The sequence below is a fragment of the Populus euphratica genome, unplaced genomic scaffold (genome assembly GCF_000495115.2).
Source record: "Populus euphratica unplaced genomic scaffold, PopEup_1.0 scaffold116.1, whole genome shotgun sequence".
In the NCBI taxonomy this organism is placed as follows: domain Eukaryota; kingdom Viridiplantae; phylum Streptophyta; class Magnoliopsida; order Malpighiales; family Salicaceae; genus Populus; species Populus euphratica.
The window spans coordinates 53,762-67,366 of record NW_011499995.1 but is presented as its reverse complement, the minus strand read 5'-3'; the positions used below and the strand labels follow the sequence as shown (position 1 = coordinate 67,366).

At 32.1% G+C, this 13,605-nt stretch overlaps 2 protein-coding genes across 2 annotated transcripts in view; both read right to left on the bottom strand.

The window, feature by feature from the left end:
* Positions 1-965, bottom strand: part of LOC105140574 (DELLA protein RGL1-like) — a 2,631-nt gene extending 1,666 nt beyond the window's left edge. The window contains exon 1 of the mRNA XM_011047447.1: positions 48-965. Within this exon, the coding sequence (XP_011045749.1) occupies positions 48-965 (918 nt within the window). The remainder of the gene's footprint in view (positions 1-47) is intronic.
* A 4,057-nt stretch (positions 966-5,022) lies between these two features.
* On the bottom strand, positions 5,023-6,162 carry LOC105140624 (uncharacterized). The gene is made up of 4 exons (XM_011047517.1): positions 6,112-6,162; positions 5,946-6,024; positions 5,467-5,684; positions 5,023-5,355 (listed from the first exon to the last, which is right to left on the bottom strand). The coding sequence occupies exons 1-4, from the start codon at positions 6,160-6,162 to the stop codon at positions 5,023-5,025; spliced, it is 681 nt and encodes a 226-aa protein (XP_011045819.1).
* Between the last annotated feature and the right edge of the window lie 7,443 nt (positions 6,163-13,605).

Sequence of the window (13,605 nt, the reverse complement as noted above, 5' to 3'; positions counted from 1 at the left end):
GTGGGGGGGGGGGGGGGGGGGGGGGGGGGGGGGGGGTGTGAGATTACCTGCTCAGAGCCAATAGGAAGAGATACCATCAAGGTATGGTTAAAACTCTCTGGTTGCTGTTGCAGGGATTGGGTTGTTGGTGGAGGCTGTGGTTGTGTCGGTGGTAGTGGCAGCGGTTGCGGCTGCTGCTGGTTTTCCTGTAATAGTTGCTGTGATGATGGTGCAATTCCAACAGAACCTATCTGATAAATATCGCTCTCCTGTGTCATTAGTGAACCTGATGATGTTTCACTCACCGATCCAGTACAAAACCTGGAGGGATTCTGTATCGTCAAGCAATCCAACATTGCAGGAACTGTGGTTGACATATCAAACAATTGTGTTGAACTTCCACTGCTGCCTGATATCTTAGGTGGTTGTTGGTATCCTTCTCCATACCCATCTCTTTGAAAATCATCCAAGAAGTCCTCAATACCGGGTGAAGAAAGGCTCTCAACTTGCATGAATTGATTATTTGGAGAGTTGCACATTCTATGCAGTGGACTCTGCCCCTTCCCTTTGTGGATACTACTAAAAGCAGCTCCAAGCTGAGATAAATATCTAGGAGGAGAGCAGCCTGAAAGACTCTGCCCTTGCATTGCGTGAGCATAATTGTGATTGTAGCTTGAAGTTTGTGGCGATGGCAAGTTCCTCACTGGAGATGAGATCATGAAGTCACAGTCAAAATTATCAGTGAAAAAGCTCTCCCACATGGAACTATCTGGTGACTGGACTTCAACATCTCCATCCAACTCAAATTTGACTGCAGGTAAGTTTAGGCTTGGTGGGGTTAGGCTATTTTGTTCAAATTCAAAAGACTGAGTAGTTTTTTTAGATTCAGTGACTGATGATGACTCGTTTGGAGAAGTTGGTTGCAACTTGTTGCATGAGTTCTCGCTCTTGAGAGACCCCATGCTTCCACAGAGAGCATTGATCATCTTTTCTCTCTACACTTTGCTCAATTCCTTGCGCAAACAAAAAATGAAAGCGAGGTTTTTGGTGTTTCTCCAATGCTGCTCTCTCATATGAAGCTAGAGCTAGCCCCTTGAGTTGCTATAGGGGAAAAGCTAGGGGGGCTGTTTTTTCTCTCTTTATTTGGACAGAATTTGGCATTTGTCTCTTTGTATAGCATGCATCGGAAAGGGAAAGAGAGGCAGAGACAAAACGCTAATCCAACGCCGGGTCGTTGGATGTTAGTGATTCAAGACACCAATTTTATCACCCCTAACAAAGCTTTCTCTGCAATCAGCCAAAGCTTAGCAGTTTTCTCTAGGGACTTGATTTGTCATCTCCCTGCGGAATGCTTGTGCTTGCACTAAATGACATTTTCATGGCGGGGCCCCACTTTCTTGGGCCGGCCCAGCTCAACAAGAGAGTTTGGAATAAGTGGACCCTTTCTCATTCTGTAACAGCTTAAATTGGAAAGTACAATGAATAGTCAATACTTGATTGGAGAGTTGTGATAATATATAACGAAGGGAGGCAATTGGAGAGTTGTGATAATATATAACGAAGAGAGGCACGATTTTCCCTTCTTTTTTTTTTCTTTTTTTTTGTTTTTTAGAAAAGAAAAGGAGGGATATGGGCCCACTGAAAATGGCAATTTGGACAAGGACCTCAACAATGCAATATTCTGAAAAGGACTTTACCATATGCATTATGACAAGAAGAATTACAATTGTCTCTTTATACTAGACTAGCGAGGAGGGCTTATATATATATATATATATAGACACACACATCATCAACACATTTACAAGAAATAATAATTAAAAAAAAATATATTATTTTATCATTTTGCAAGACAAAACTTTATCCTTTTTACTGTATGAGTACTGTGACATGAAGGCTTCTATTGAATGGAGGTGGTCTTACTAGACGACATATTCTAACACGGCAATTTAAATTAACCCTCTTAATACAATCTTAACGGGTTAGAACATAAATCATTCGATTATAAAAAATCCCATTTCACTGAAATTATAAATAACGAAATCAAGGAGTGACTCTTCTTCTTAAATAAGAAAAATCAATACTAAGCTAGAGCCGATCGTGGTTAGGATTGGTGGGGTAGTTTTGCTAATTTACAAAATCAAAGTCCCATTGATTTTACAAGAGCGAAATATGTGATTAAGTGTATACAATGGTGGGCAAAAACCGAAAAAGAAAAGAAAATGGGGTGGATGGAGAGGAGGGGGGAAAAAGAGGACAAAAAAGGAGACACGGGCAAGGTTGTCGTCGGTGGCGCCGCCTAGGCCTTGGATTTGCCGAAGGAATGAAGTGCTTGTCCCTAACTCCTTCTGCTCTTAGGCGGCATCTTCTTTTATATACGTGTGTGTCTAAACAATACAACTATTTTTGGTTCACTATTTTACTATAATAAATTATTACTTTTATAAATGATTTTAAAAACTTACATTTGATCTGACGTAATTTTTTTAAATAAATTTATTTAAATACTGAATAAAAAAAATTAACTTTTTTAACCAACAAACCAACCCAAACACCTAAAATTTAAAGATTCACAATTAAAGAAAAACAATCTTTTTATTTAAGAGTGAGTTAAAATGTGATAGAGATTTTGATTCAAAATATTGTTGCTTGAAAAACAATCTTTTCATTTAAGGGTGTGTTAAAGTATGATAGAAATTGTGGTTTAAAGTGTTTTTGCTTAAATATATATATTTTTATTTAAAATATAATATTAATATATTAAAACAATTTAAAAATATTTTGAAAAATATTTTAAATAATTTAAAAATATTTTAAAAAATATTTTATTAAAATTTTTAAAAAATATAATTTTAACCGCGCTCACAAAACATCGCCACTTAACCATCACAGATTACATAAAGCCATTTTTGAATCACGTTCCATCCATTCATTCATTCCTATCTAGCCAATCAAAAACTTGCCTCATGGCATGGAAACATTTCCATTAACAATGTAAATGAACAAGAGTGTTTGTCCAATCTCGCTGACAAAGCTTTCTCTTGTATTTGTCAACAACTAAATTATTTTATAAATCCAGGATGAAATATCTATGCGTATATCCCCTTTTACTTAAACCTTTAAATCATGATATATACAAGGCTGTGATTTACAATAATTTCTTCTTCTTTTTTTGTAGTTTTTCTGTGCATAGAGAGTCAAATCAGAAACGTTCAGGCTTAGTTCATGTCAGTAGCCCTGAAAGAACTTTAAGATCAGCTACACATGCATGCAAAAGTTTCTAGCTAGATTGCAGTTAGGGTAATACAATAACTAGCCAGGATCAATGGCCCTTTGCGGCCCATTGAGCAGCGGGGAAGTTAGGGATTTTATTATGGGGGCCCAAATTGGGAAAAACTTTTAAAGGGTTATAATTTAAAATTTTCTATTTTTTTAAATAATTTTAATTCCGTATATTTAGTGAAATAAATCATCCAACCCTTCAAAAAAGTATAGCTTCTGTCTTTGCAATCTGGCCGTGTACAGCTTTGTTTACTTCCAAGTCTTGAATGCATTTGCAGAGTTGAGCTCATTGACAGTGGCTAGGCATGCAGGCCTACTTGAGCATAATCCTGATCACTGATCACAACACTGAAGCTTCGTCCTGAACTCACAGCCAAACTTAGGAGCGAGGACTTTGTGCAGACGAAGAAGCCCTGGAATATATCAGTATATCCCACCACTAAAAATTCAAGAAAGTGCGGATAAGAACTGCTTCTTCTCAAAATAAAAACAAAAACCCAGAAGCTTGTTCTTTAGACCAGGTCATGCACTGTTTTTAGTGCAAGCAAAAACTTGGAATTTAAACGCTAAGGCGCAAGAGAAACTTGTAGCTCTTTATTTTTTTCTTGAGAAAAACAAATAAGCAGGTAGTTAATGACTGTCTGTAATCGGTTGATAGGATCCCCGAGGAACAAAACAAATTTAATTTGTTTCTTGTTTCCATGCGTAAGAATTAACAAATTATACAGCTATGTATTAGCCGTCGTCTTGCTAGTTTCTTCCGCATACATGAATGATGATGTCCACATGAAGAGCAGCTGAGTTCAAGAGCCAAGCCTTGAATAAACAGCTTTCTAGCATTAATTGTATATGATCTTCTTGGACTATTTACTGGCCGAAAACTATGGCTAAGACAAGGCACACATCTTTCACAGTTTTATTGTTATATTACTGGAAATCTCCATTAAAGTTCTAGCTAAGTTTGAAAAAACTTAAGCTTGCCATTACGTCTGTTTAGCCTTGATGTGTTTACAAGTAAAATACCGTTTTAGCGTTGTTTGTTTTTGGTTTCTGTGGCTGGGGTTATTTTTTGCCGGTTTATTACGTGGGTTAATGGCTGGGGTTATTTTTTGCCGGTTTATTATGTGGGTTAAAACGTAGTTTTGATTATTTTTTAAAATATTTTTATTTTAAAATTTATTTAAATAATATTTAATTTTTATTTTTTTTATAAATTACTTTTGATATGAGCATATCAAAATAATATGAAAAATATAAAAAAATATTAATTTAAAGAAAAAATTTTTAAATTTTTTTAAAAGCATTTTTGAAACATAAAAACAAACAGGTTTTTAAACTTATTTTTTTTTTAAAAATTGTAATTTATATTGTTTTTAAACTTGTATTATTTTTCAAATTATAATGTAAAAATAATCACAATGCCAAACACACTCAATACATATTTAATATTCTACTAATTTTTATTTTTTAAAGTATTTATCAACATCAAATTAATATAGATTTCAATAAATGTTTTTTTAGTAATTTTGACATGCTAAAGTAAAAAATTAATCTAAAAAAATATTATTTTAATATATTTACAATTAAAAATCACTCTACATCAAAGTACTAATTATATAACATTTATGGATCCACAAGATGAAAAATAGAAAGATTTGAAAAAATTAGGGAGAATGGAATCATAACATATCATCGTTACCAAACTGGTAGTCCTAATTTGGTCATAAACAAGAAATAAGGCTGTCTCAAGCGGTTGACCAATTAAACATAGTTGTTTTCATATCTGGAATAATGGATCATGGGCCTATAATGTGGTGGAGGTCTTGACTGAAAAAAAGCAGGTGGCTGAAGTACTGGTGGTGGGTACGTTGGCTGAATATGATGTGGATATGGTAGCATAGCTGGACTCCCGTACACAGTTGGTCCATGAATTTGACTTCCATATTGTGGCCTCTCCCAACATGGTGGGAACTGTGGTCTTGAGGCTCCGTAAGGCATAGCAGACATTCCTAGAGAATTGTTGGGCCTGAAAATTGGAGGAGCCCCATGAGGCAGCTTGGCTCCAGCATCCTGCAATTTGGGTTTAGCAGCATCCTGCAATTTACGAAACAAACCCAGAAGCCAGCAAAGTTTTTTTCTCTTTTTGGTGCTAGAAACAATAGGAAGTTTGGCCCCAGTAGTACCAATATTTTGGCTTTTAGATACTTTTTCATCATAATTTCGATCACAGTCGCATTCACAATCGGAGTCATCGTCACAGCAAGAACAGTCTGATGAGTCTCCTTCGACAGGGTCCTTTTCGGGGGAGCAAAGCACTGCTTTTTTGCCCCACCTTGCAAATTTCTGTACAACTATTTGAGGGTCTATAGTGCCTGTCACAGCTACCAAACCTTGTTCTGTATCAATGGTGATTGCAAGCACTCCTGGCAAATGGAAAACAAAATAAAAGGAAGAAACAACAACGAGTTCTACTGAGAACTAGTAAAAAAATGGAAACCCAGTTGCTTATTTACTTGCAAAAAAATACATTTGGCTAAGCTGATGAGACAATCTTAGACCATGATGGCCCATAAAAACATCAAGCAAGCTCTTGATACCAGAGATATTACATTCATATTTATTGAAATAAAGCATGTTTCTTTACTAAAAGAAATATATGGAATGAAATGGGTGCAAAAGAGAACCAGAGAATTTCTCCAACTTTTCCTTCGCCCTCCTAGGACAGGCTGAACAACACTGAATATTCACTTTCAAATAAAACCTCTGCAATAAAAAAAAAAAAACCTTATCAGAGAAAACAAAAGGAAGAGATCACAAAAAAAACCCTTACAGCACAACACTTATAGTTACCGAAGCATGGCCTTGGTGAATTTTAGGGGCAAACGCATTTTTCTTTTCCATTGAAATAACTCGGTGTGATCATATACTGTGTTTGTACCAAGAAAAAATCAATCAAATACTGTCTCCATAGGAAAATGAAGAAAGCAAAATCTATATGAAATGGAGGGCTAGGGTTGCTGCATAGAGATGCTTAATTAATGTAGTATATTTGACACAATTGATAGATTGATTAGAAAATATTCAACTACCTTAAATAAAGTTCGTCAGCAACATATTTTTGGTGAGTTGTCGCAAAATAAATACATATAGTATTAAATCTTATTGATTTTTTTATTTTTTATCTTTATGGTACCTTGGCTCATGTTTTTTTTTACCTTAATTAAAAAAAAACATATCTTAATTCTATCCGCAAAAAAAGGGACAACATATTTTAAGGAGCATTTTTTTTTTATCTTAGAGAAAATCTGCAAATTAGTCAATTTTTTTTAGCTTTATTCTTTTAGAAATTATAGTTTACATTCTAAAATTTATAAGTTGATAACACTTTATGTCCTTGCATAGGTGCGTCAAAAAACATCAACAAAAAAAAATTGAATTATTTACAAAATTATAATTATATTCTAATTAATGACAAAATTTTTTTTTACTATATTAATATTACAACTTTGCTATCAAACATATAATTACTACTTTGCCATCAAACTAATATTATAACTTTATAAAAGATTAAAAAAGAGCTAAAACTTTCATAATAATATTTCATCCAATGCTTTATATGCAATACAAAATTAACCTTAATTCATGAGATTCATTTGGTTTTGAATACCACAAGATCAACAAAAATCATTTTCTTATTATCAATATTATGGTAACAAGTAATACCTTATTATCTTTATCAACTTCAACAATCTTTTCAAGAAGTTCAATATTTGTATATTGCTTAGAGTTTATATTTTAAAAATTATCACTTCAAATTTGTTAGCAAGATACGTCATGGTTAGGTAAAGGGTCGCATATCTCTATTATCCCTATTATGATAACAAGTGATACCTTGTTATCTTTAGCAACTTTAATAATCTCTTTAAGAAGTTTGATTTTTTGTATATTGCTTAGAGTTTGTGTTTTAAGAATTATCACTTCTGGTTTGTTAGCAAGATACATTGGAGTTGGATATAATAAAGAATCATCTCAATCTAAAAGTTTAAATTGTTAAGTAATGTTCCAAAATATGATTTATATTATTCATTTATACACACCCTTAAATAAAAGCCCTTTTGAATTTAAAACTTGCACGGGCCCATACTATTTTGTGCTTAATTTTTATTAATTAGAAGGAAGTGATAAGATTTCAACTCGTGATCACTTTATTAACAAAATTGTGATACCATGTTAAAGGATCATCTTAACCTGAAAGCTTAAACTTATTAGGTGAGGTCTCAGTATGTAATTTATATTATTCTCTAACAAGATAATCATTTGTATCTCTCCTAGTTTGTTTGGTTTCGAAATCTAAGAGCAAGATACATCAAGGTTAAGTTTAGCAATGCTTTTTTTATTCATTGCAACTCACTTTTTTTTTTTTTATCAATTTCTTCCTAGTATTCAATTTACACATCCCAATGTTTTAATCAAGCCATCATCCTCTATTTTTCCAATAAAATCTCTAGAATAAATCAAGTCATCATTATACTCATGTTTTTTTATGAAAAAACCTTTGCTCCATCATGTCTATTTAAAGAAGACGAATCATCTTCTTCACTTAAATCTCTAGTATAAATCATGTTATGCTCCATTAATTTTTCAACAAAATTTGGATAAATCTCTTTCATACATAACATAGCTATGAGCAAAGAAACCAATTTTATTTAAGAAATATAGTCATAACCCATTTTTTACCCCTATTATTTTGAAAATACATAAAAACATTTTAAAAAAGAAAAAAGATTATAGAGTGAAACAACAAGTAAGAAAGAAATAGAGGACCAAAATAAACAACAAATTTTTAAAAGATCTTATAATATAATGCAAGATCACATTTTGAAATAGAAAATGATTATTTTTTTATAAAATGAAGATTCAAATATGATAGGGAATAGGGTAGTTGACATGAACTACATGGAAAGTTTTTACCGAAGATATTAAAGTCTATAAGAAAAAGAAAAGATCCTCCCTAGTTAGGAATGGAAAAACTAATCTTTAAAATCCTTTAAATCTTAGTTTTTTATTAAAGAGGAAAAATAAAATAAAAAAATATTTGAATTAACAATTAGTTTTTTATTTTCTAGAAGGTTCAATACTATAAATATAGGCTTGAGATATATGGGTCTAGATACAGCAAAGGGAGAAAACAATCATACACATACATGTAGACATGGAAAGAAGTTGAAGTGTGTATTTGGCATTGTAATAGCTTTTGCAGTTCAAAAAAAAAAGTTTAAGAAAACTATAAATTATATTTTTTTTTCTTAATCAAGGTTTCAAGATAAAGATCTTTGTAAGACCCATGCAAAAATATGATATATTTTGATTAACCAAGTATTTTCAAGTTTTTTTAATAGGGCAAAACGCAGACCGCACCACATAAATAAAGCCCAACTAAAAAAAGAAAAAAAGGCTACCAAAAATAAAAAAAAATAAAAAAGAACTTATTCTTCTTTCTCCTCTCCCACAAGCGAAAATCCTAACCACTCTTCATCCTCCTCTCCCTATCCAAAACCCACCAATTATTCTTATTCTTCCTTTATGACAATACTAATTTATAGCCCTTAGCCATTATCTCCTTTTGCCAGCATTAACGTAATTCTTCATCTTCCTCCCTTTCTCACCAACACCGAGTCTTCTCTCTTCACCTTGTCATTATCTCTTCTTCCCTCACCAACCACCAAAACAAATCAATCAAATCCCATATCTTCATGGGAAAATAAACAAAGCAAAATCTATATGAAATGTAAGGTTATAGTTGTTATATAGAGATTCTTAATTAATATAGTATATGTTCGTTATAATTGAGAGCTTGATTAAAAGATATTCAATTTCCTTAAATAAAGATAAAGTTCATGAACAAAATATTTTTGGTAAGTTATCGCAAAATAAATATATATAGTAATAAACCATATTGATTTTTTTTTTATCTTTATGGTACATTCAACTAGATTTTTTTATTAACCTTAATTAAGAAAACATATTTTAAGTCTATCCTAAAAAATATATTTTAAGGAGTGTCATAAGGGGTGGAATTGAGAACAGCGAGTCTATCTCTTGAAAGATGTTAGAAATGAATTTTGGGTTTAATCATAAAATTATAATTATAAGGTTCATGAGTCACTACCTAGTGTTATGATTACTAAGAAACATAAAAATCCATGAGAGCCCATGTAAAAGGCTAGTAGTACAAAGGAAAAACACATTACCCTTAGTGCATTTTACCTAAGATAAGTTAAATTGTTGTTTGATTGTTTTTCTAAGTCATGTTTATGTCTTTTTTTTTTAGCATCGCATTTATTAAATATATAAGGGTATACTATACATTATAGTTTTATACCTCAAAATTCTAAAATCTATAACTAAATCTTAACACTTTAAATATAAAATGAGTAGAATAATTAGAGAAAGATTTTTGATATTTTAGTTAAACTCTAATGGATAATCATAAACTAGTTATGATATCAATTTTACATTTTAAAACATGAGAAAGTTGCACTTTTTTTAATGAAAATATGCTTGGAAACATTTTAGAATTTGACTATATACATGAAAACAAAATATTTTTGTAAATGAAATTTTTTTTTTAAGTTTTAGAGAAAATCATGTATTTTTAATACCGGGTTTGTATCTTACAATATAAGTCTATAGCATGATATTATACAAAATTATTGGGAGAATATGTGAGAGGTCCACAAATATTTTTTTTAAATACCCTTTGAAAGTTTGAATTTTTTTAATATTTTAATATTATAATATTTTTTAAATATAAATTAGACTAGACTCGACTTAGTTATCCAAGCTGGGTTGAAATGGGGCCAAGCGAATTGGCAGCCCAACAAGTTTCTCTCTTTTATTTTTAGTGAGTTGGACATAACCCAACCATATAGGTTAGAACTTAGTTATTGGCTTAGCCCAGTGACTAAATTGCATTGTAAATAAAACAACATGAATTATAATTCATGTTTTATATGTTTATGTGTAGAAAAAATAAGAAAAACAAAGAGGGAAGGGGAAGAAAAAGCTCACCTGGAGCAAGAGTTGTGGTTGTCGTCACTAGTCTGGCGTGAGAAGTGTGGAAGTGTTGGTGGCTGGGTTGTTGTGGTGCAAAAAGAAGAAGAAGTTCACGGTGGAAAAGGAGAAGCTTGCAATGGTTACGGCGAGGAGATGGCTTTGCAAGGATGTTAGGTCGTCGTTGGTATTTGAAGAAGACAAAGTTGTGGTAGTGGAGGAGGCAAGAGAAAGGTTAGCAATTGAAACAAAATTAGAGGAGGATGATTTTTTTTGTCAACTTTAAACCTTGATTTTTCTTTTCTGAGGGCATAAAATCCACCTCTATTTATAGAGGTGGAAGAGAGAGATTTTATCTTTACTGGTGCTAAATATTGAAATTTGATTTGAATCAAAAGGATCTCAACCATTGGTTCAAAGTTTTCATAATGAAATGTCAGATTTTGGCAACTCAAGGTTACCTGAGTTGGCCTATTTAGGGCAGTGCTAAAGTTGTTATGGTGTCAATCGGCTAGAAAGAACCATACCGATATATGGTCAAATGTCAGGCCATTATATTAGTGTGTGGTTCGTTTGGTTCAGGTTTACAAACTCTCGTATTGTTACCACTTAATTCTGCTCATATACTTATTTAACATGTATTCTTAAACCTTAATTTACACACACACACTTTAACATATGATTGTGGGTTGCATATTGGATTATTACATTATTTATGTTCTTTTGTTAAAGGTAACAACTAAGGGAAAGGGATTGTATATAATTAAAAAAAAAACATGAAAAAAAAGAAAGAAAAAAAAAAGAAAAAAAAGAAGAAAAAAAAATGATGATAATAAAAATGTAGATAAGTTTGGTTTCGTAGCCTCCCTAACCTAAGCAATTAAGCCCGAAGGGGTGTTTTAACACCTAATACCCTAAAGTCAACTGACTTGGGAGCTATTGGCCCAACGCTTGTTACATGGGTTGAGGAGAAAAGCTTAAGGGAATCAAACATTGCACTATCTACATATCAGTATCTGCGACCCGAGTTACTAAGCTCGTAGGGGTGTCTTAACACCTAATGCCCTAAGACCAACTGGTCTGGGAGTCATTAGCTGAAAGCTCGTTACATGGGTTAAAGATGCATGATGTTTTTAAATTATATGTATATAGATTTTTAAAAAAGAAAAAAAGAAAAAAAAAGACAAAAATAATAATCCCAACCCAAGGAAGTTAACCTTAAACATTAGAACAAAAATTTTGTTTTCTTCCAAGAAAAGCCCCATAATTATGTGTTGATACATTGAGCACAAAAGAAAGGTTTATTAATATCTTGTTAAGAGGTATTGAGCAGATATATAAATTTAATGAGAGTTTGTTTATCTGGATAGATTAATGGAAGTTAAATGATGAATACCTTGCTTTGTGGAATTTGCAAATTGTTTTTCTATTTTACGCTTTGATTACTAGGGACTAGTAATAAGCTGGTTGGGGGGTGTGATTAGTACTTAAAAGTGCATTTTTATCATGGTTTTATATCATCATTTTGCACTTGAAGTATCAATAACTCCTTAACCAAAGCATGTTTTATAATAATATATCTAATAATATAAGATACCTTTAATTTGTGGTAAATGTCTATTTTTAATGCAGGTCTATCACATAAATGAAAGGATTGATTGATGACTTGAAGAACTTAAATTGCATGGATAAAGAGATGGTCAAACTTAGAGAAGAGATGTCGGTGCAATCCAAACCGGAACACTGTTCGGTAAATGGGTCATATCTGGAGCTATATATCTCAGATTTAGGTCCAATTTATATGGATGGAAAGGTAAGACATAGGCCTACAACTTTCATATGGAGCCCAAGATCTAAAAAGGCCATTATCAAGTCCAAATTGTAGCAACAACAAAGAAGCCCGAATCTGTCTTCCAGCCCGAGCACTGTTCGGTATTTTGGCCATATCTGGAGTTCTAGAAGTCCAAATGAGCTGAATTTTTTACACAAGAAAGCTGAGACAATTGCCTACAACTTTCATGTTTGCACCTGGCTCCAGTTTTGACGTTATCAATGACGTTTTGGGCAGACAAGAGAAGATAAGGATTGTCACCAAGTCAAAAGTTGGCCACCCACTTATCAATTAGTCATCAAATCAATAGTTCTCAATTTTGGCCTATAAAAGGAGGCATTTGCCATGCATTTAGGCATCTTGGTTTCCAGATCAAGATCATTCTCTTCCTTTCTCTCTTTGTATTTTTTATGCTTTGTTTTCATTAATATTAAGTTTATGCCTTTCATTTCCTTTCCTTTACTTAGTTAACTTTTATGTTCTTATTTTGTTTATCTATTTTGCTTTCTTTCATTATGTCTAGCTAAGTTAGTTATGTCAAGGTGAAAAGGTTACACTAATGGTGTAAGAATAAGTATAGTGTAAACTTAATATGGACTTTAATGTTTGATACTAACATGTTTTATATTTGTTATCTTGTTCACTCTTTAATACTTTGCTTGTTAAATGATTAATCTTGATTTATGTTGTATAACATTTGGTACAACAAATGCTTGGCACTTTCATAGCCCATAATGTATGGTATAACCGACACCTGAGCTATGAAAGGAACTTGATTTGTTGTTAACATAAGTTATAATCATGAATGCTTGACGAGATTTACAAGTATTAGCATTAATTGAATAAGATGACTAATGTAATCATGTTAACAATATATAATCTGATTGGAACCTCCTTTGTGTGTGGTTTCCAATTCAATAATAAGAGTTTATACTATACTTGTTTGATATACCATTAGTGGAACCTCTAACCTTGACATTTGTTATTATTATTGTTTAATCCTTACATTAATTTTCCATCTCCAAGTTCTCATCATCTTCTTCTTCTTCTTTTTCTTTATTATTATTATTATTACTACTACTACTATTATTATTATTACTATTATTATTATTATTATTATTATTATTATTATTGTTATTGTTATTATTATTATTACTATTGTTGTTGTTGTTATTGTTGTTTTATAATTGTTGTTTATAATTTGTACAATTAACCTCCTTGTGGTTCGACCCCGGTCTTGCCGGGTTATTTATTACTTCGACACTCCTGCACTTGGGAGAAGACATCAATCTTTTAGTCGTGTCAGATCCTCTAACCTTGATATTTGTTGTTATCATTGTTTAATCCTTACGTTAATCTTCCATCTCAAAGTTCTTATCAACTTCTTCTTCTTCTTTTATTATTATTATTACCATTACCATTACTATGACTATTACTGTTACTGTTACTGATGTTGTTAT

Bases quoted from the DNA above. Each gene is read 5' to 3' on its own strand.
- LOC105140624 (XM_011047517.1), bottom strand. From the start codon at position 6,162: ATGGAAAAGAAAAATGCGTTTGCCCCTAAAATTCACCAAGGCCATGCT. The intron at 6,025-6,111 runs GTAACTATAAGT...TTTTTATTGCAG, and splicing joins TTCACCAAGGCCATGCTTCG to AGGTTTTATTTGAAAGTGAA. The intron at 5,685-5,945 runs GTTCTCTTTTGC...TCCATTTGCCAG, and splicing joins AAAGTTGGAGAAATTCTCTG to GAGTGCTTGCAATCACCATT.